The following is a 21811-nucleotide window of genomic DNA, read 5'->3' as shown; positions in this document are numbered from 1 at the left end:
GATATCAAAACACTTCACTAAGATGGGTAAGTATTATTATCTAATTTTTCACAGGAGATAACTGAGACAGCCAGAGGTGAAATGGCTGATACAAATTGAACACGTCATTACTGGGTTTGGAATTAGAATTCAGTCTCTGAACACTCCACTATCTATTTATGCAAATAGTCTATAACTATTTCTTCAACTTCAGTGATAACAGTTGTGTTACCCCATTACAAACTCATGAATTTCATTTAAATATATTGAGATATATTTCTTCCATGTTTTGTTTTATTTTCATTTGTTTTATAAATGTAAAACTTTCTGCTTGTCTATTTTCAAGTTTTTCTCAGCACTCCTAAGGGATGAAAGTTCATTTGTAATTCTTATGTGAAATTATGCAGGAAAGTCAGATTCTGGTAGATCTCAGGACTTTCGGATGAAGATTGGCTATATAACAATAAGAATGACATATCTGAAATATTTCTTTGTCCTCTTTGTTCTTCTTGTGGGTGGCATTTTGTTAGAACACTTTGCCTGTCCTGAAATATCAAAAAAGCCTGAAATTCCTCAAAATATTTTTTCCAAATGGATTCTGACCCAGAGCTGGAAACAGGAAATGAAATATTAGGGACTTCTTAGTGGTATCAAAGTAATGATTACAAATTAAGAAGGATTTGCTTGCATCCTGTCCATATTTATTCTGAGTATTCAGTTTCTTTATATACAGCTTCTGAATTCTCTGATTTTTGGATGGTTTTTTCATGCTGTAATATTGATGCAAAGTTGCTCCAATGTGCATTTTAAGGTGTTTCATTTGGAAATGGAGAACACTTATGAAATCAAAAGGCAGAAAAAAGTTAGAGTGTTAGAGTAAGAGCATGCTTTTTTGCTTCTTTTTGAGGCTTTTGTAAAAATGGTCAGTGTGTTTAGTTTTTATATGAAAATTTGGACCGTTCCACTTCAGAGGAAAATAGTAACAAGTAAAAATTGTAGCACTCTGAAAAAGATGATCTAAAAGATGAAAATCATAAGGGGGAGTGGTGTTATTAAGCTGTTTAATTAAAAAAAAATCATGTTAACTTTTAAAATTTGTTTTCCATCATCATAAAATGTTTTGAAGAAAGTCCTTTTTTCTTAAAGATTCATCTCTCTTGCTTTTCCATTTAAGACGTAGGTGATCTTAGAATGTCTATCTCCAGTTATTTTTGTGAAGTCCACCACAAAGGTGAGGGAATAGCCTTGTTATCTCAAAAGCAGATCTCATTCCAGTACATTAAAGAGAAGCTCAACACATTTAAATCATGTCAGTTCCCACCATTACACAGTATTTAGGTGAAAGTCTTGCTGTAGCAATTTATTCAGAGCCTGGAGTCCTAAAACCTGAACCAATTAATTCACTCTGCAAAGTAGGACATATCTTTGGGTTTTCCATATTTGTGTACAGGCAGAAGACAAATAACATCTTTGGGAATCTCAAAGCATTTGAGAGGAAATGAGAATGGTCTAAATGGCAAATCAAGGCAACAATACTAAAGGTTTGTCTTTACCACTGCCAGGGAGAGAGGACATCCACCTTTTCCAATGGAAGGGGAACCAGCAGAAGATGCAGAGGCAGATCTCAGTAGTGAGTATTTCCCTGTTATATTTTGACTTCAGTACTGAACCTACAGTAACTTCTGCCTTCTTCCACCACTCACCCCTTTCTTACTTCAACTCCAGTTCCTGCTCTTGGGTGTTGCCAAATTTTATTTTTACTCTGGTCATGGTGAAGTTCTGGACTAAGCCCTGTGCCTGCTGTTCCTGCTGTGCCTCAGCTCTCAAAGTCCTTCCCCTGAAAATTCTGCTTAGACCTGTCTCTGTAGGTAATACTGAAATCAGACTTTACCAGACTTTTTCAGTCAGAGGCCAGTATTTTTCTTTTGAACATATTTTTCATCTTGAAATGCCTGTCCAGTGTCTATTTCAGGTGTCCTGCATGTCATCTAACACACTAGATCCAGGTAGCATGAATAACAAATCCACTTTGGAAGGATTTTTTTGATGCATTGCTGCATTACTTTTGGCATTTGTTTGATCTTACTATTATGTCTTTTTTTTTTTTTTTTTTTTTCTGTTATAAGATGTGTTTGTTTCTTTCCTTCTCTTAAGTTTTAAATTGCTGGGTTTTGGAAGTAAATTTCTTCTGACAAAATGCTAAACAGCAGGAAGTCTGTTGTTGGACAGAGGAGATTCTTTTACTACTACAGAAACATATATTTATTTACAACTCTATATTTATTTAATATGGTATGTATGAACAAATTAGTCAAAGGAATTCCTACCTAAGAGGGTGATACCAATTATACCTTGCAAAAGAAAACAAAACTAGTGTTTCAAGGGAATCACCAACTGGAAAGGAACAGGAGGAAGAAGGGGAGCAGGTGGAATCAGACATTGAGAGCATTGCTGAAAACTGGTGTTCACTGAGGAGATGTTGGCACAAACTTAAAGCCCCCAGTACTTTCATGGGTTTTAGTTATTATTAGGAACAGCCAACAACCTTAGACTGTAGTCAGTTACAGTGATTGAATATTTCTTCTCTGTTTCAGTTGGCTTAACTTTGCTCTTTGCCTGGCTGCTCTCTGACCCCTTTGCTTGTTTCTCATGGCCCACCTGGGAGAGAAAACAGTCAAGACAGCATGAAATGCTTACAAAATAGATTTAACCTGAGATAACTAACTGGAAACTACTTTTTGTGAGTGCTTATGACTAGTTGGAAGTCAAGTTGACAGTATTGTGCATTGCAATCTAGTGAGAAACTACACTGGATCACACATTAGCAGTTTGCTTTCTTGAGGACAGTGGTGTCTTCTGGTGGTCCATTATAGGAGGTTTTAATAATTGTTTTGTGTAACAATATGCATTCAATATCTACTGAAAACTTTAAAATTTGTTTGGTTTCTAAAATGGAGACCTAAATATCAAGCAAACCTCAACTGAACTGCTATAGTAAGTCTTATGGTTTAAAACCCAGTATTTTTCAAATGGTCTCAAAATTTTTCTTGTTTAAATTCTTAAGTTTTGAATATTTACAGTGAAGTTTTTAAAAGCCTGAGGAAGTATTTGTTGCAGACTGTGCCAGGATAAGTAGTTACTAAGACATGAAACCCTTGTTTTGAGCTGTGAGGTATTGATTGCTCTGTCAAAGGGGGAAAAGATTTATGACTCCTTCCCTTTTACAGTTAGGTGCAAATATCAGCAACTAACCCAAAACATATGGTGAATATAAATTTCTGTTATGTTCCCACTTGTGAGGTGGAGAAGAAAATTTGGACGATGAAGATAATAGTCAAGAACCTTCAGAACCACAAAAAAGGCCTGAGGAGGTAAAAAAGAAAATAGCTGAAACCTTCTTCTACACGTATGGAGACGTATATTCAGGACCATATGTCACTGACGACACTGAGATACCCACTGACCTTCTTATTTTTAAGTATCCTTTCTGTTGAGCTTGTGTAAATTCAAAGCTAATGGTATTTAATATACCTTCTCAAAATTGTATTGGTCAAATTTGGAGTAGCCTTTGTGGCATTAGTGGGATACCTTTGGTTGAGACACAGGTAAAAATCCTGGGTGAATTTAGTCTTAAGTGTTGTCTTGACCTCATAAACATTTCTTACTGGGCATAGTGCTTCCTATCGTAAGTACTCCTGAGAAGCTAATGTCACCAGGCAGAAGACTGGTGTAAGAATACGTCCTGCAAAGCTCTCCCTTTCTCTGTAGCAACACTGGTGTTCCCCAAGAAGCTGAGGGGAGGGCAGAAGATCTCCTGTGTGCCTCGTAAAGGAAAAGTGGGGAAGAAACCAGGTAGATTTGTGTTCTGGTGCTTAGAAGATCTAAACTAATGGAATGAAGGAGGTGGTGCCCATCAGTTAAGAGCTACAATAAACTCTTTGGTAGGTATGGTCAAGTAGGGTAGGATAAGATATGTGACTTATATATGCTGATGGTTTTCTCTGCAGACACAGTTCAGTTGCTATTGGAGACTGGATTTTCCCTTTTTTACATCTGCCTGTAAACAATTAGAAGTGAGCTTGAAAACTTGCTTGGTTTGATCTCTTGTCTGTAGAACAGCTCCTGGTAATCTGATGCACATCTTTTACATTTAATTTGAAATGAGAACATGGATAAAACATTAATTCCTTGCCGCTCCAAATGATCAGAAGCAAGAGATATACCCATAGTGGAGGTGAAAAGACGGGATATGAACTTCAGTAGGCCTTTAGTTGTGCCTTCCTTTCAGTTATTGAGTCAAGATATATTTACCTTCACTGTGTACTGAAGAAAATTATCTCCTGCCATCAGGCTTAGTCACTAGTTTCAGTACTCCCATTTCAGTTTCAGTTTAAGCATTTTATTCACTTAGTAAACTGTTTAGAAAGCCAGTGTCTAATCTTTTCCTTATTGCACTGTTCCCAGACATTCTTTTGGATATGACTGTACCAGACCTGTAAACCTGATGATAATGGATAGAGATACTGTGGGGTATATAGCAGGCAACCAGGTGATCCTCCAGAACCTGAGAACCAAGTATCAGAAACACATCCGGAGCAGCCATGGCGGTGGCATTGGGTTTATCACAGTATGGCTTTGTTTCTTGTTTAAGAACTTTAGTTGCTTTCTAGGAAGAAAATGTTTGCATGGTTGTGGTTGCCAGATATGGGAGACTTCATGGCACATTCATATACATAGGAAGTATATTGTATTGATTAAAGGAATGTATGGATCATGCAGCATGGGATTCTCATCCCATCAATACAATTGGCAGAGAACAAGTATCTGCACACCTTAGTCCCAGGCTCAGCTACCTAAAAGGACTGACAAGTCCAGCTGGAATTATTTTTACATTCTTATTTAAATATTTTGGCTCATAGCAATTATTTTATTTTCTTTTCGAACACTTCATCTGTCCTAATCACAACTGATACTAATATAGAGTCTTACTTGCAATTAAAATTTAGAAAATCAAGCTCCCACACAAATGAAGAGAAAAGCATCTGGTTTCACTCTAATAAACTTATCAAGAGCTTGTTGTCTCAAGTTCTGTCTCTGAATTTGAAACACCTTACCCTGTGAGAACTCTGCTATCTCTCAGTTTTATTTCACATGAGCAAGGCTTTCCAACTACCAGCCTCAGACTGTCCTGTTTTATCATAAGCAGCCTCTTCTGGAGAATCAGTGTGCATTTTTACACCTTCAGAGTTGTGTCATTCAGGCTAGCTTTTCTGCAGCTTTCTGCTGAAGTAGATGGCTTCTGACACAAATGCTGCTATGGAAAGATTAGATAGTGGGTTGAGTGAAGTAGGGATAGTAACAGGATGCATCACAAAGCAGATTGTTTCACCAATTGTTATGATTCCACAATATATGTGGGATATACCATTTTGTGCGCATAGTGGCTTCACTCTGATATTTAGCAATAGGTTGATAGTTGTTCAGAATAAACACACAGAAAAATGCAATCTAGTATTTATGGCTGTATGTTTTGACTAATGAGTGAGTGAATACAATAACTCAATAACTAGCAGAATAAAGACAAAGGTGTTATTACAGCATGCAACAGGACTTTTGCTTTTTCAAGGCACACCCTAATAAGGACTACTTTGCAGTAGGAGAAAAAGGAAAGAAGCCAAATATTGTCATCTACACATATCCTTCAGTGAGGCCCTACAGAATACTGAAAGGTAGTGTAAAACATTCTATTTTCATTTTATACAGATGGACTAGTGTTTAAAGATCCCAGCAGATGGAGTAGTGGATCATTTTTAGTTTAGAATAAAATAGAATTTTCTGATCCTTCACAGCAAAAATAGAAGACATTGGTTTCAAGCTTTTTCATTATTGCATGGGAAGAAACTTCTGTTTCATAGAGATAGCTAACCTAAAGCGATTACCTATTGGAAAAGAAATAATTTCAGTGAATGTTGAGCTTCTTCTGAGTAGATTTTTGTGTTGTTTCTACCTCTTTCCTGTGTATTGGGGCTTGTACATTTCTTTAGGTGGAACAGAAGTAGCCTATGTTTTTGGTGATTTCAACCGTACTGGCACTTTGCTGGCCAGTGTTGGGAGCAGCCCTGACTACATGTTGACTATCTGGGACTGGAAACAAGAGGAGACCCTGCTGAGGTCAAAAGCTTTTGCACAGGATGTTTACAAGGTCATGTTTTCTGCTGAGAATGAAGAGCATCTAACTACAGGTGGATCAGGACATATCAGGTAGGTTTGCTGATTAAGATTAATACTTAACACCTCTGCAGTCATAATACATAGGAGATGACTAACAAGCATGTATCATTATGTATCATTAGCAAACATGTACCAATGAGGAATGCTATTTTACCTGGCCCTTACAATTACAAAAATGAGGATTTTCAAATCCTCCAACCAGTCAAATAAATCTTTCAATATCTTCGCTGTCCAAATAGGATGATGCTTGATGTTAAATCCATTCTTGTAATCTCAACAAGCACTGAGAAGAAGTAATGAAAATACTTATATATACATGCCTTCTGGCTGGTAACATAAGATATTTGCCTTCTGTGCCTTCTGGGCTTTCTGTCTTTGATTTCTTGAGCTCATCTGCTCCTTGGACAGCCATTGGAGCTGGTTGCCAAGTCATGGATCAGAAACTGTGTGATCGCACCAGAAGACTACAAAAGATCTTTCCATACATTCCCTTCCCTGCTAAGTTCATGGGTCCTTTAATAAAAAAGGGCCAAACACCCATTGACTTTAAACATTCTTCTTGTGTTATATGTTTATCCATTACTTGAATGTTAACACAGCAGAATCTTATGCTATGAGTAGGATTCTCTTGTAATAAAAATGTTATCTTTAAAATGATAATGCGTCTAAAGTTTCTTTGAATTTTACTGGGGAAATCAGATCAAAATCTGATACTTGCTTTATGGTTTGATTGCAATGTGGGTCTGAAATAGCAAATGGTTTATTTAGACACAGAAAAAATGTGGCTTAGAATGCATTATTTATGGAAATCTGACAAAACAAAATCTCTTATAAACTTTCTTTTGAGCTGAAATACTACAAAAAAACACTGATATAGCTTTTATTACATGGTAAATATGAACTTTCACTCAAATGTGGATCAAATTACAATTTCTAACAGTTATCTTAAAAGTAATATCTCCTGCACACACATAAATCCTAATATTTAGGATAAAACCTTTGTGTCAATGAGATTTTATAATAATTTAGGATAAAACCTTTGTGTCAGTGAGATTTTATAATACAGTTTAATTCCACAAGAGGACTTGGATGACATTCAATGAAGTCCTCAGTCCTTTGGGTTTACAAAACTGAGCACCATACACTCCATAGCAAGGATAAAATAAGTATTCCTAGCTGTGTGTATGGGTTGTAGCTGGAAAGATGTAGCTGTGGATTTTACACTTCTTAATTTTAAAGAGTAGTTTAATCTTGTGTCAGAGAGGGGTGTGTTTTTCTGTACTCAGGTTCTGGAAGATGGCTCTCACATTAACTGGTCTCAAGTTACAAGGAGCTTTGGGCAGGTTTGGAAAAACAGCAGTGTCTGACATTATAGGTTTTGTGGAGCTGCCTGATGGGAAGGTAAGTGAGGAAACGTGACTAAAAAAAAATATTATATACTCTTTTAGGCTTTGATAAAAAGTCTGCTTTGTAAGTTAGAGAGTTACTATTTGCTTAAAAAATGTTTTTAATCAGGCCTTTAATGCACTGTTCTGAGAAGAAAATATTGCCATTAGTTTGCCCAAAATCCCTGTCTTGCTTTGTAATAATCGGAAAATACTTAGTGTTGTAATTCACAGAAAAAAGATCTGTGTTGGCTTAAAGCTGAATGTCTTCTAACGTGAAAACATTAGTGCACAGACATACAAAGAGCCTGTTGGTCCCAATCTTCACCAATTTCAGTGCATGTAAATTATGTCACATTGCTAAAAAGTTGAACCTCCTCACCTGTTATATCTTCTCTTGCAAATGTTTGTACTTTGCCATTGATTTAATGCTTTCATGGAAGGAAGCCACAAATGTTTACTTGGTTCTTGCCTGTGTTTCTGCATGATTACGTGCAGGTGCTTACATAGTTATTTTAATTTCCATTAAAGGTTGTCTCAGGAACTGAGTGGGGCAATTTGCTGCTTTGGGAAGGTGGCCTCATTAAAGTAGAGCTCTGTCAAGTTGGACATAAGCCCTGTCATGAGGGCCCTGTCAGCCAGTTAGTTTTTGATGAAGGAGACCTTTACTCTGTTGGAAAAGATGGTGTCATTCGGGTGAGTTTTTATTTTGCTCTGCCTTTAGGTGTGCAAATGTATGGTCAGCAGGTAAATGTTACATATTTCCTTTACCAGGTTTTTGGAGGATATTTTGGAGTGCAGTTTCTTTCTGAAAATTATTTTGTAGAATAAAGAAAATAAGAGCACATCTCCATAGTGTATGTGTTTGAATTTGATAGCATGGCATGCAGTTTTCCTTGTTTAATAGTAATAAATAAATCAGATTTTACTTTAGTAAATCAAAATAATCCTCACTGGTTTTCTAACAGCTTTGTTCCTGACTACATTCTAACATTTAATAATTTCCAGGCCTGTTAACATGTGGTGTTATCTAAAAGATAAAAAACAAACTACAGGAATATTTGAAATTAATTTTCTGAGTGTTTAAAAGCTCAGATTATTAATGTTAAAATAACACAGAAATTAACTAGCATCTCAGAGACACTCTCCTAAAATAGGGGAAAATTAAGAATAAAGCATCCTGAAGCTAACAAATAATTCTCTAAATTAAGGTCAAAATGTTTTCCTTATGCATAACACAACTTTCTGATGTCCTTTGTCAATGATCAGGAATTTTGCAATCTTATTACCCTGCTCTTTAAGGGAGGACATGATGTGTCTTCTGCTCATGTGTGTACCCAGATAATCAATGGTATACTGACCTATAGCCAGTGGAGGGTTTCAAACACTGCTGTGGTTGTTATTGTGTTTTAGAGGTTGGTGTTATCCCCTTAGGAAAGTTCACTTGATTATAAGTGTGCTAACTGATATGTTGTCCTTATCCTACAAAGCAGAACATCTAAGAGTCACACTTCCCATTAATTTGTGCTGCCTCAGTATGAGCCATGCTGAGTGCCCACAGATACCATTTATTCTGCATAGTTCTGAAGCTGCCATGTACAGCTCTCTTAGTGTCAGGGCTGAATTGAAGCTCCAGTCACTGTTCTAGGTTATGTTCAAAGCAGTGATTTTGCTTTCTTAAAATTTTGATTTTCCATATTTATTATGTATGAAAACAACCTGGTGTTATTAAAAAAGCTGCCTTTTTTCTTTTTTTTTTTTTTTTTTTTTTTTAACGCTTCAAATGCCATGAAGATGTGGAACTTTGAGGTAGTAGATACTGCTGATCCTGTGGATGACACAGGGTTAGTGGAGATGGAGCCTATGAATGAACTTTGGCTTGGCAAGAATGTCAGCCTGAATTTCATTACAAAAATTCATGACCATGAACAGACCTTCTGGTTTGCTCAGGTAAGACACACTCAGGTACATAGATCCCTGTGGGAAAAAAAAATAAAATTTGGAACATGCTGGTAAATAACAGCAGGAGTCTATTACAAATCAGAGTGTTTCTTTGTAGTAGAATTCAGTCTTCTGGATATATAGAAAATAATCTTATCTACCTATCACCTACCTACCTACAGTTTTGTTGGTGTTTTTTTAACACTGAAACAGGCTTCCTAGAGAGCTGGTCATTCTAAGTCAATGTTTAAGAGGCATATATAGAGGCCTTTAATAATATACTTTAACTTTTGGTCAGGCCAGAAGTGATCAGGCAATTGGTTGAGATGATCCTTGCAGGTCCCTTCCAACTGAATTATGCTATGTTATGCTATGCTGTGTTTTTAGTGTACAGTAATGTGTGAGACTCTGGCATAAGAACAGAAGAATGCCAGAAGGTACTGTCCAAGTTCTATCACCTTAAAGTGATGAATGGGATTCATAAGACCAACATCCTTGCATTTAGTAATTTTTGTTTCACAATGATAGTCATTACGGACTTTTTAAGAAGTCACCCTGTACAATTTTATTTCCAAATTGAATCTGAAAATATTCAATTTATGTTTTTTCTTCTTCAGGATACAAGTGGAGCAATATGGAAGCTGGATTTGACTTTTTCAAATATGGTAATTTTGATTTTTCTTTCTTCTGATTTCTTCAGTTCATTTGTAATAGGAACCATATCCTGTTACATCCTATAACTATGCTGGTTCCTTCTGGAATTAAATTTGTGTTTTAGGAAGTTGCATGATAGAAAATTGTAGCATTGAAACATATATTTTATTTAATAAAAATTTTCAAATGTAATTGATTGTAATAATTGTGCAGGATGGTAAAGAGGAATTTGATTTTTGATTCCTGAAATTTCAGATGCCAAATTCATGTTACTTTAAAGGAGTTTGATTCTGTAAGCTGGTAATGAAAGTTGCAGGGATTCAGGAAATGAGATCAAGGAGTGTTGTTATTTTCTCTATAGATAGGTGTTTGAACTAATCCTTACTGTAGTCTTTAAATGACAGAAAGAATTAGAAAAAAAACAAGAAGAAAATGGAACACACTTGAAGTGTTTTACCCTACTAGTAACTAGTGTAACTGCTGGAGATGTTTTTGATGGAGAAATAGATGACAGAGGTGAAAAAACAGGCATTTAATTTTTGCTCTGGAACATAATAAAGTAAGTAGGAACAATCCCTTGTGGGGAATAGAATTCTAACGTGAAAAGTAAAATAAGTTCCAAGAATTGTATGGTAAATAAAAACCACATACTATACAAACTAATGTAAAAAAAATGATAGCAAAGTCTGTAATTTCTTGGATGATGAAATTATTTCCCAGGCACTATGAGCTCAAACTGGAGAGCACAAGTGTAAAATGCAGCACAATTTCTCTTCTGTTTTGCACCGCAGACCCACGACCCAGAGTGTGTGTGTACCTTCCATTCTGGGGCAATTGAGGCCATCAGTGTCTCTCCCTTTACATACCTGATGGCCACCACGGCTCTTGACCGTAAGTGCACTGTTCCTTTCATGCCACTGCCAGGGTTGGTTTTGAAGGGCAATGATGCTTGGTTTGTGTTGAAAACTGAGGTATTGATGATTTCAAGATTGCAAAAAGTCTCTGTCATTCTGCCCCGTTGCCAAAGAAGAAGCCATAATTCGTCTGTGCTGTTTTCAAGGTTGTTTATTCTTGCTTATCTCTAACATGTTCTGCTGCCCTGCCGCAGCTCTGTCCTGCAGGGCAGCGTGTGGGGCTCTGCCCTCAGTGGGATGTTACAAACATTATATACCAGAAACTACCTGTGCTATATTTACAATAATGTGCCAAAATCTATCATCTACGTTGAACAGTATGTCCCCAGCCTAAACCAATAGAAAAATGCCAACACTACAGTGAAACTTGGAGGGCATGAAGAAGGAGAAAAAGGACAAGACACACCAAATTTCCTCCATCTTGTGCCCTCTGAACCCCTAATCTAGAGTCCTAAAATTTTACTTTTGCACCTGTGCCACACTTAATTATTACTTATATCAAACACTCAGAGCTTGTAATTCATCCTGTAAGATTGAAAACTCTTTTCCATGGACAGAGATCAGAGACAGTGTCTCTGGGGGCTCAGTACAGGGGGGTTCCTGACACCCTGCCAGGGTCCCAGGCCTTCCAGGACAGCCAGAGGAAAGCCCTGAATTCCCACAGGTTTGGAGCTACAGTGTTTTGTATTTGTGCATTTGCTCTTCCAAAGCCACTTTTGTTATTCCTGGGATCAGTTCTTTAATAGTTAAGGCAAATAATGAATGTTTTGAAACAATGCATTAAGACTGCTTCATCCTAAAAACCTAGGATTTTAGCAACAGAAGTTTTTAATGAGAAACTTTGTAAATTGTTTGTTCTGGAGGAATGGCTGAAAAGGTGAGATGTAGTTTGAGTTACAGAACTTGTATTTGGTGCTGGGGTTTAATAAGTGTTGGGATTCTTATCTTGTAAGGAATTACATACACCTCCAGCATTGTGCAAGCCATTGCAAATATTAATGTTTGTGCCTTTCTTAGAAACTGCAATAGCTATTATGCTCTCATCAACAAATAACAAGCAATTACAGACATATTCATTCAACCTGTATAAATATTGTTGTTTAGGCCTCTCAGTATTAGCTTTATTGTGCTTTGAAAGAAGAACTACTGGCCAGAACACTAATGATGTCATTTACACTGTTCGGAAAACACTACAAGGTCTTTTAATTAAATTCTTGTCAGTACAGTCTTGTAATTTGTCTGTGTTATACAATGCACCTATTCTTCTAGCCTGAACACTCCTACCAGTTGAGCAAATTACATTTCATGTAAATGCCAGTTGGAATGGAATTTTATGCAATCAGTATGTGTGCCTATGAATCTGTTAATTTTCCCTCTAATGAAATTGGACATTTTGTGGACAATCTCCTATGTTTTCCTCCCTTTAAATGTTTTCCTCTCTAGGCAGTCCCAAGTAGTAGCCTATCATCTTTTCCTATCTTGTTAGTACAGATTTTCCATAGAGTATGCCACAATTTCATGCTCAATTGAAAATTACATGTAGATTGTCAGCTTGGGACTTCTTATTACAACCCTCAGCCTTGACAAATTTGGTTCTGTATAAGTTGAAGAGTGAAGGAACCATATTTTTTGTTCATGAGCACCATGCTAGCTATGGTGCTCTGTAACCATCAGTCATTTTTCATGCAGGCATTTTGTTACTCAAAATAGAAAACATACATTTAATCCAGATTTTAATTCAAATAAAAAGACATTTCTTCATAAATCCTAACATGTAAGTGACATTGCAAGAAATAAATTCTTACTGTCTCCTTTCCACCCAGGGTCAGTGCGCATCTATGATTTTGGCAGCAACAGCCAAGTGGGTGTAATGAAGTTTAAACAGGGAGGAACAGCGCTGACATGGGCACCAGCTGTTGTGAGTTTTTCCTAGCATGTTAGCCAAAATTCGTCAAGGAGCCTATGGGCCTGCCAGCATCCAGGAAGCTGCTCAGCAAACAAGACATTAGAGGTCGCTTGTTAGGCCATGGTGGAATTTACTGCAGCAGGATGTATAGATAAGTTTGTGGGGTGGTATGTTTGTATACAGTCTGGGCACAGTTTAACTTTACTATGGGTTATCAGGTATCCTACTTTGTGCCTTCCTAAGATTTTAAAATCAGATGTCTGTGTGCAGTCTGGGAAGTAGTCTGAGTTTGTAGACTAACAGCTTCTATTTAACCCACACAGAGCAAATGTCAATTAACATGAGTTAGTTAACACGTTTTGAAATGACAGCCCAGACAAATCACAAACATTTGGAGATAAATCATTAAAAACTGTTGCCAGAACTGATCATTTGTGGAGTGTGGAATCTATCACTTTTAGACATATTTGCTAATTTTAATTAAATTAGTGCCTAGTTATGTTCTTGAGAAAACATAGCAAGCCTGGTGGGTTAATTACAAGCAAATTTAGGAGGAAAATAATTACTTGAATGCTCAAAGTGAGGGTTCCACTGGAGAGTGCCTTTATTTTATAAAAATAATTATTTTATAAAAATATAATTCTGGCCACACAGGCTTTCAGAGATGCTGTTAAGTGGTTACCTGTACCTTCATGAGGTAAGCTGTCTGCCACAATAAATTGTACAGCATCACAAAACTGACTCAGTTTATGAAAGTTATTACTAAACACAATCTGAAAAACAAAGGGCAGTCTATCCAGCTGCATTTAAAATTGAATTTGATACTTGGTTACAGTTTAAAGTGTGCAAATGTATTTTAAAATCTGTACTATTAATCTAAGAAAATTTAGTCCAACATACTTTGAAGCATCTGTACACCATAATCTCCTCATAGGCAAGCTACCAGTGTCTTTGTTAGATAAGTGAGTATTGGCAAGTCAGCTTGAAATGACTTCAAGACACTACTATGTATGGCAAATATCAGCTAAATCCACAAGTCCAGCTATGTCCAGCTAAAACACAGGCCTGTTTCTGCTAACCTTTATCACAGTTCAAGCCTCTCTTAATTGTTAGCAATTGACTTACCTACAGGACTTACAGTAAAGACTCCTCCTCCTCCTTTTCATCTCAAGTGGCAGTCCCTGTTGACTGCTGTACTTTATATAGATGCAGCCAGACCCAAGCTTCTGCCCTGACCTCTTAAAAAAATACTTAGGTTTGGTGCCCCATATTATATTCAGGGAAGTTGAATTTTTTTTTTTTTTTAGTTTCTTCTGCTTAAAAAGCTACTGATACATCTTTATGTTAGTATGAATTACCTCTTCTTCAGACATTACAACCACATTCTCATTAACATCTTCAGTTTCAGTGGCATGTTATCACTAAAAAACCAAAACACAATCCAAAACAAAAAAATAAGCCCCAGTCATCTCTCTTCCTTTGTGGTGCCATATTAGAGAGAATAAACAACATTACCCATGTGTGAAATATTCTTTGTGCTTTAGCAACACTTCCATGTAAGGTGAGTTTAAAGATAAACACCAGAGCATGTGCCATATGGATTATTCTTTGAAGCTCTCAGATGTACACTGTGGGGTTTTTTTTCTTCATTTCACTTAAAGGTAAACCCTGAGGGAGGTCTAATTGCCGTGGGGTTTGAAGATGGTGTTGTCCGCATAATTGAGGTTTATGATCCCAAACGGCTGCCTGGTCATGCAGGATGGGCCAATGAGATTGCAGAGATAAATCTGAAACAAGTTTTCAAACCTCATGCTGCTGCAGTCACAGCCCTGGCGTATAAACCAAAGGGAGACGTGTTTGCCACAGGGGTATGTATCATTTCGTTTGGTTGGGTTTATTAAGCCACAAATAGAGAGCCTTTTAAAAGAGACAAGGTAAAGTTTGTTTACTGACAACACAGTTTTACTTCTGTTGCTTCTATTGATTGCTTGTTGTAGTTCTCTGTGCTGGGAGAAGGATCTGTTTGCACTCACATCTGTTTTTCTGAAGGAAGGCAACCATGCAGTTCACACAATTCATTTTGTGAATTACTGGACTGTTTAGTGTGAATTCTGTAATCCCCTTTGAAGATGGATTTGGTTCATTTTGGAATTAATTTAGTAGGATCTTGGAATTAGTAAAAGCAAGTCCATTGATACACCACATTGGCAGCAATCCAGCTGCTACCCAGCACTGCTTGGCCTTACCACAGGGTCAGTCAGTCAGTTTATCATTAAACCTGGTAGTCTTTGACATGGTTTCCAGTTAATGTGGTGTCTCTTTTTAAAATCTCATCCTTAGCCATGATCAGTGCTTTTGCAGTTACATGTTCCTGAGGCTGAATTGCCATGAATTTCATTTAATGTAGGATATAAGTTACAAGGAATCATGTTGAGTACCAGTTCTGGAACTTCTTATTTTCTGGGGAAATGAGCTTGTGCTGCATTATCTGATGAATCAGGCCTGAGCCTGAGATTTAAAGGAGCTCCTGGGGCAATGGGAGAAAGCACATAGCAAGTGATACCAGAGGAGGCCCGTGAGAGCAATTAAGAGCTATGGGTGCAACATGTTTCTTGGAACAGCATGGGCAGGGTTTTTATTTACTCCCATTAATCATTATGGAAATCCAGTCCTAAGTTCCCCTGTTTAAACACAAAAATTGAAAAGTTCCCCTGTTTAAACACAAAAAGTGCTTAATGTCTTTTGAAATTTTGGTCAGCTTTGATTCAGTCATCATGTTTGTTTGTTTGTTTTTCCTCAGAGTAAAGACAAAACCGTTTTCTTTTTTGCTATTGAGGATGAATACAAGCCTATTGGATTCATCTGTGTCCCTGGACCTGTACAGGCATTACAGTGGTCTCCACCTTCTCATGTGAGTAATGCATATTTGTTTTCTTTCCTTCCCAGCAGTGTTAACATATAATTTTAAAAAGAATTTCCAATCAAAATAGATGAAGATCCATTACTCTAGTCATGTCCTCTACAGACAATACAAATGTTTTGCTATTTTTTTTTCATGCTGCTTCAGCATGACAGATTCTAAAAGGCTCTGTGTAGCTGTATCTCTGGTTCAGTCACTATGGACATACTTTGGGTTTTGGATAATGCAGAAATGAAAAGATTTTGGTATGCTTTTTGAGCCCTTGACTTGAAGAAACAATCTTATTCCTTAAGTTTTGGAATATCAATTCTCTTTGACAAAGAGAATTTGAGTGTTACTGTCTGTGACTCTTGCCCATATTAAAACAGGCTTTTGAAAAGCTTTTTGACAACATTAAGAAATATTTTGGGCGCTTCTTGAAATTTGCATTCTGTGTTTGAAATGTGTCAGGGCATATCGAAATAGGTTTTTGCTAATATTTAAAAGTGTTCTAGGGTTATGGTAACATTTGAAATTTTATTTGGTCCAGTATCCTTATTTAGAGGAGAGACTATTCATTATATTTAGATGCTAGCAAGATATATTTTACTGGGGCATGGTGTCAAAGTGTTGGTATTTCCACTTGTTAATTTGAACTGCTAAAAACTGCCAAAAGAAGTCTTGTTGGTATGAATTCTATCGTACTGCAGAAACAATAGATCTTGATCTGACAGTTGCATTTTGAGTACCTTCCTTGAAGACAAGGTACTCCTCCTTACTAAAAAAAGCACCCGTGGTGTCTTGGATATGTTAGATTCTGCCTAAGTAATTTTCTCTACCAGTATCTGGCCTCCATTGCTAGATGAGAACACTTGCTTAACACAGTGCCAGCATCTGAGTGCCACACTACTTTTTTGTTTGTTTGTTTGTTTTACAGAAGCACTGGTGATTAAATACATTACATTTAATGAATGCATTTTTAAATTGAGATCCCTAGTTCCTGAGACATGAGAACTATATGATTCCTAGTTAGAGTTTCCATAACAACTCTAATATGCCCTCTTTGCACATTTTTAGTGATGGGTCAGATAAAATAAGCCTCTCTTTTCTCCAAATAGCTTACAAAAATTGAAACTAAATACCAATTTGTCTTTTAAAAGCTCAAAACACTGAATAATTATTACCCTCACCTCACCTATTCTTCCTTACTTCACATTTTAAAGGACTTGTCAGGTACCAACAGAAAACAAACAAACTGAAAGGTAAGTAGAATTTGGCAAGACTTTGAGCCAAGTCTTGATGATATAAATGATTTATTAGTCTGGAAATATAAGAAATTATCAACCCAAAACCTACTGAGTCATGGGTCAAATCCATCTTTTAATTAAACCAAATTTCAAAAATATCATCATGCTGCTTTCAAACTAAGCAGTGTCAGAATTATAGCTGGTTTGGACACAGCAAGAATTTCTTCAATTCCTTAGCTTTGCCTAGCGTAAAAGAAGCTCACTGATTTCTGATGTCCATTTAAAAGTGTCCATAGAAATAAGAGCACAGGGAAGTGTGGCTGGAGTTTGGCTTTGTGCCTGTCCATCTGCCTAACCAACTTTTCCCCTCATTTGTCTTGATTCCATTTATACATCTGCCCTATATTTGTATTCTTGGTGTTTTTGTACAGGACAAGAGCACATTGCTCATCCTTTGTGAGAATGGCTTTGCTGTCCAGGTTCCTGCCCCTCTCCGTGGGAAGCATGATGCAGCAACCACCTATCACATAAAAAACCTGCCAACACAGTACTTCCATTTTTATAGTATTAAATCCAAACTCAAGGTAAAAAACTCTCCTGTGGCAGAATTCCATCTTCTTCATTGTGTCAAGTGATCAAACTACCCAAAAGAGTTTCTAGTCCCTGTATTTCATCACAGGGTTTTTGCTAAGCTCCTTGAAATGGAATGTCAGATAGAAGTAATTTGTGACTTGAAATTGCAAGTTGGTTTTGGTTTATTCAAACCTACATGACACTGAAAGCATGATGTGAATTTTGTTTATAACTAGAAGACAACATTAGAGAAAGGGAAGGGTTGTTAATTAGTTCTCAAATAATTTTAATTTTGGTAATTTTCAAAAAAGAATATTTATTGTGGCTGATATTCACTCTATAGCAAATTTCTTTCAACAGTTACCTTGAAGCGAATATGAAATATTATTTTTTAGCAGTATTTCTGACTTTAAAAAAATGTTTTATGTTTAAAGGTGTGCATTTAATTTCTAAATGACACTTAGTGTTTAAAAAGAATATATGGGACCAAAGGAAAAGACTTCTATCAACTCACAGCTGTAGTTAGTTTTGTGAAACTAAAAGCAAGATGATGTTAGGCTCAGAAGGAGAACTCCAGTGGGCAGGGTCTCAGTTCCATACTCAATCTAGTTCCATACTCAATCTACTTTACATCCAACATCCTCTCTGCTTCTGTTGTTAACTTGTGATTTCTCTGCATTTTCTGGTAACTGCTCCTATATTACTGAATGTCAGACAAAGCTTCATTTTGTGTTGCAAACTTGGAGGAAGTCAGCATTCAGGAGAAAGATTTCGAGATGTTTTTTCACAGCAATATCTATAAGAATGATCACAAAGCATGCATATGAAAGGAAAGATTAAAATAATGTGTGTAGAGTTTTATTGGTTTTCTTGTTTGTTTATTTTTTGATTGGTTTTGTTTTGGCTTTTTTTGTCAAATGAGAAGAATAATGTTGAGAAACACTCTAAATCACTAAAAATAAAAAAAATGTTTCTACAGAGAGAAGGAATATGAATGACTCTTTTTACCTTGGAAATAGATAAATAATTAATAAGTTACAACAAGGATGTTTTAATGTAAGGAAAGATTTCTCACAGTAAGGGTAGTGAAACACTAAAGTAGTTTTTATAGTCTGTAGAGTCCCTAGAACAGGATATTTTTTAAAAGGTAAAACAGACAAAGATCAGCTGATAACATTTAAGGGTTTGCTGGTTTGGCTATCTAGTATCTTCGTAGGAAGCTACTGTTTTAGAGAATGTTTGATACTTGTTTATGCTACATTAGTCTTGCATGGGAGAGAATTTTAAAGGTTTGATAAATCTTTCCTTCATTTTTCAGAAGAAGTTAAATCAGTTGCAGCTTCTCTCTTTTGCTCTATACCAATGATGGACTAGAACTTGTTCGAGTTCAGCTTTCCAGTGCTTTTCTTTCTCCATGGCAGGCAGGGGACAGGACTTAGAATTTCTGCAGGAGTAAGCATAGTGGTGAAAATTTGGACTAATCTCCCTGAGGAAATATTGAAATCTGCTTGCCATTTGGAATTATTTCTGTTTTAAAGGACCAAGAGTAAATACTTCAGAGGAGGGAAATGGGGACATTTCACTAGAGAGTCCCATGAAGTCTGGTTGATCTCTACTAAGTTGACAGGAAAGAGATTACTGTAGATATTCTGTATGTGTTATGCCAGGACCACCTTGGATTACGTTTATGAGACTCCTTCAGTCAGTGATGTGTGGGTTGCCTTGGTTTCATGTCTCGGTGTTTCTCTGCTCATTGTAATAGCTGGGAGAGGAGATTGCACGGAGAGAGAAAGAAAAGCAAGAGAAGGAGAAGGCACGTCTTGAATGGATAAAGCAGCAAAAGGAGCTGGGACTTGAGGTACAAGAAACTAATGAGGAAGAACCTGAAGAAGAGCCATTGCCACCTATCTACATACCAGAGGAGCCCAGTCCCATCCTCTGTGGCTTTTATGCAGCACCAGGAAAATTTTGGCTTTCCTTGGTAAATCATGTTGATTTTTTTTACTTCATGTTGATGGGATTGCATGATGTGACATTCTTTCTCTTTGAAACCTGTAATCCCAAGGATATTGAGCTCCTTTCATCCTTGACAGTTTCAGTGTTTTTTGTGAATTAAACCAGTAGTGTCACTCTGATTCAGATTGTTTGGTAAATATCCAGTAGGTGCCCTTCTTGGTGGTGCCTGAATGAGCACAAAGACCGAGCTGTTCCCTCACAAGCAGAAGATAGAATTTTAACATAGTGGCTTTTAATGCCAGAGATCATGACACACTTCTGTCTATGGATAAATAGGATCTCTAGGTGTTTGGAAGTAGCATTTTCTAGCCATTCACAGATCCTTGAGAAAGGAAGAATTATTCTGAAATTTGCATTTTCCTGGTCATCTGTTTCAGTTTTCTTTTGTCATTGTTTCCTTATCATCCTTCTCTTCTTCAGGGTGGGTATGACTCAGGGTTTCTCTATCATTGCGAATTCTCACATGATAATAAAGAAGACCCTGAGAAGAGGAAAGATGAACCCTTTGAAGTGATTCCTATGGAGAACACTGACAACAATCCCATTCACCAAATCTCCTTCTGGTAAAACGCTGTAATGTAATAAATAGCTCTGGGATAAAGCTTGATGAAATTGAACTTGGAAGGGAGGAGTGTATGCTCCTTTGTCCTTTTCAGTTGTGGCTCAGCTCTAATATACACAAACTCTCTCTGGTTTTCCTGGCACTGAATTTCACCTAAAATTCCTAATAGACATAGCTGAGCCAGATGTCTGATACAATAATTTTAAAAGACCTTCAAAGACAAAAAAGTGGGATTTCTAAGTAAATACTGACTAGAACTCAACCACTCTAGATTGTAGAACTCCAGGAGAACACTTAGAAGTCCTTGCATATACTGATCACCAGAACAGCAGTTCTTTATCATAGTGAACAAAAAGAATTAGAACATGGAACAGTCAGTCCATCCTTCTAGTGCTAAGAATATAGGCTTCTCAGAACATTCTGTGAACTGTACAGATGGAAAGTCTGGATTTTTTTCAGACTCCCAGTGTTAGGTTCTCTGTAAGAATAGGCATGTTCTGCATCAAAAGGAAGCAGGTTTAATTCAGGCTTTAATCTACTGCTGGCTGCATTCATCACCATCTGTACTCAATGGGGAGTAGGGACTAAAAACTGCTTTCTAGCTTTTAACATGGTGTCTGCTACACTGCCCAGCTCAGGGCTAATACTAGTTCTAAGACACCTAGCAAGTGCAGGAATGTTTCTGAGCAGACAGTTAGCTGCAAAAACACTTCATAGTAGAATCACACATACTTTAAATACTTTACTTTCAGCTTTCAAACTTGGGAAAGTGATTTCTATTAAGCTAGATCAGCTCTTTTCATATTTTGAACTTGCTTTTTACAAGTTGCTGCTATTACTGTTTCTTGTTTTTTGTTTAACAGTAGCCACAGCCTCCTGATGTTCTGTGGGATGCAGGACGGCTCACTGCGAGCTTATCCTCTTGGTGAGAAAGGCCTCTCAGTGGGTGCCCTGAAGGACTACTGGTACCTGAATTTACATGACAATGACAATGGGCAGATCCGGGGGATCTGTTGTAGTCATGATGATGGGTGTCTGATTACCTGTGGTGGAGATGGAAACATTTTTACATTTGACCTCTGGTCAGAGGAAGAGCTTCCCAAAGAGCTAAAAGTCACAATCCCCCTTCCTAGGGTAAGTTGGTACCCTCTTTCACTGAATTAGGCCTTTTGGTATGAAACTACCCAGATGGGCAAACATGGTTCATTTATTTCTCATAAAGATCATTCACAGCAAAAGCTGAAGTTTCCTAAACTATTTAGAAGAATAGCTTTTGCAAAACGTTCCCTAAAAAACAGGCTCTGGGATTGCACTGTTCCTTCTCAGTGTTTTGTGTTTTTCTCCAAATAAATATGGTATGTGTTATTCATATGTAATATTCTTCCAGTGCTTTCCCACCCAAAGGTGTAGTCATACATATTCCTGGAATGAAAGAATTGAAAGGATTTATCTTACTTCATACCTTTCTTGGGTTTAATTCCAGTAAAGTATGATTCTGCTCTGG

At 37.0% G+C, this 21811-nt stretch overlaps 1 protein-coding gene across 1 annotated transcript in view; it reads left to right on the top strand.

Annotated features, from left to right (window-relative positions):
- The window catches only part of CFAP44 (cilia and flagella associated protein 44), a 42051-nt gene that overhangs the window by 3332 nt on the left and 16908 nt on the right, over positions 1–21811 (top strand). The window contains exons 2-18 of the mRNA XM_021548966.3: positions 1542–1609; positions 3280–3457; positions 4444–4606; positions 5606–5708; positions 6024–6240; positions 7497–7611; positions 8127–8291; positions 9390–9545; positions 10154–10201; positions 10982–11081; positions 12928–13022; positions 14672–14878; positions 15811–15921; positions 17588–17740; positions 19492–19710; positions 20166–20308; positions 21171–21441. Coding sequence (XP_021404641.1) covers positions 1567–1609; positions 3280–3457; positions 4444–4606; positions 5606–5708; positions 6024–6240; positions 7497–7611; positions 8127–8291; positions 9390–9545; positions 10154–10201; positions 10982–11081; positions 12928–13022; positions 14672–14878; positions 15811–15921; positions 17588–17740; positions 19492–19710; positions 20166–20308; positions 21171–21441 — 2487 coding nt within the window. The 5' untranslated portion in view covers positions 1542–1566. The remainder of the gene's footprint in view (positions 1–1541; positions 1610–3279; positions 3458–4443; positions 4607–5605; positions 5709–6023; positions 6241–7496; positions 7612–8126; positions 8292–9389; positions 9546–10153; positions 10202–10981; positions 11082–12927; positions 13023–14671; positions 14879–15810; positions 15922–17587; positions 17741–19491; positions 19711–20165; positions 20309–21170; positions 21442–21811) is intronic.

This window comes from Lonchura striata, chromosome 2, assembly GCF_046129695.1.
Source record: "Lonchura striata isolate bLonStr1 chromosome 2, bLonStr1.mat, whole genome shotgun sequence".
Taxonomy (NCBI): domain Eukaryota; kingdom Metazoa; phylum Chordata; class Aves; order Passeriformes; family Estrildidae; genus Lonchura; species Lonchura striata.
This window is presented reverse-complemented; position numbering and strand designations above follow the sequence as displayed.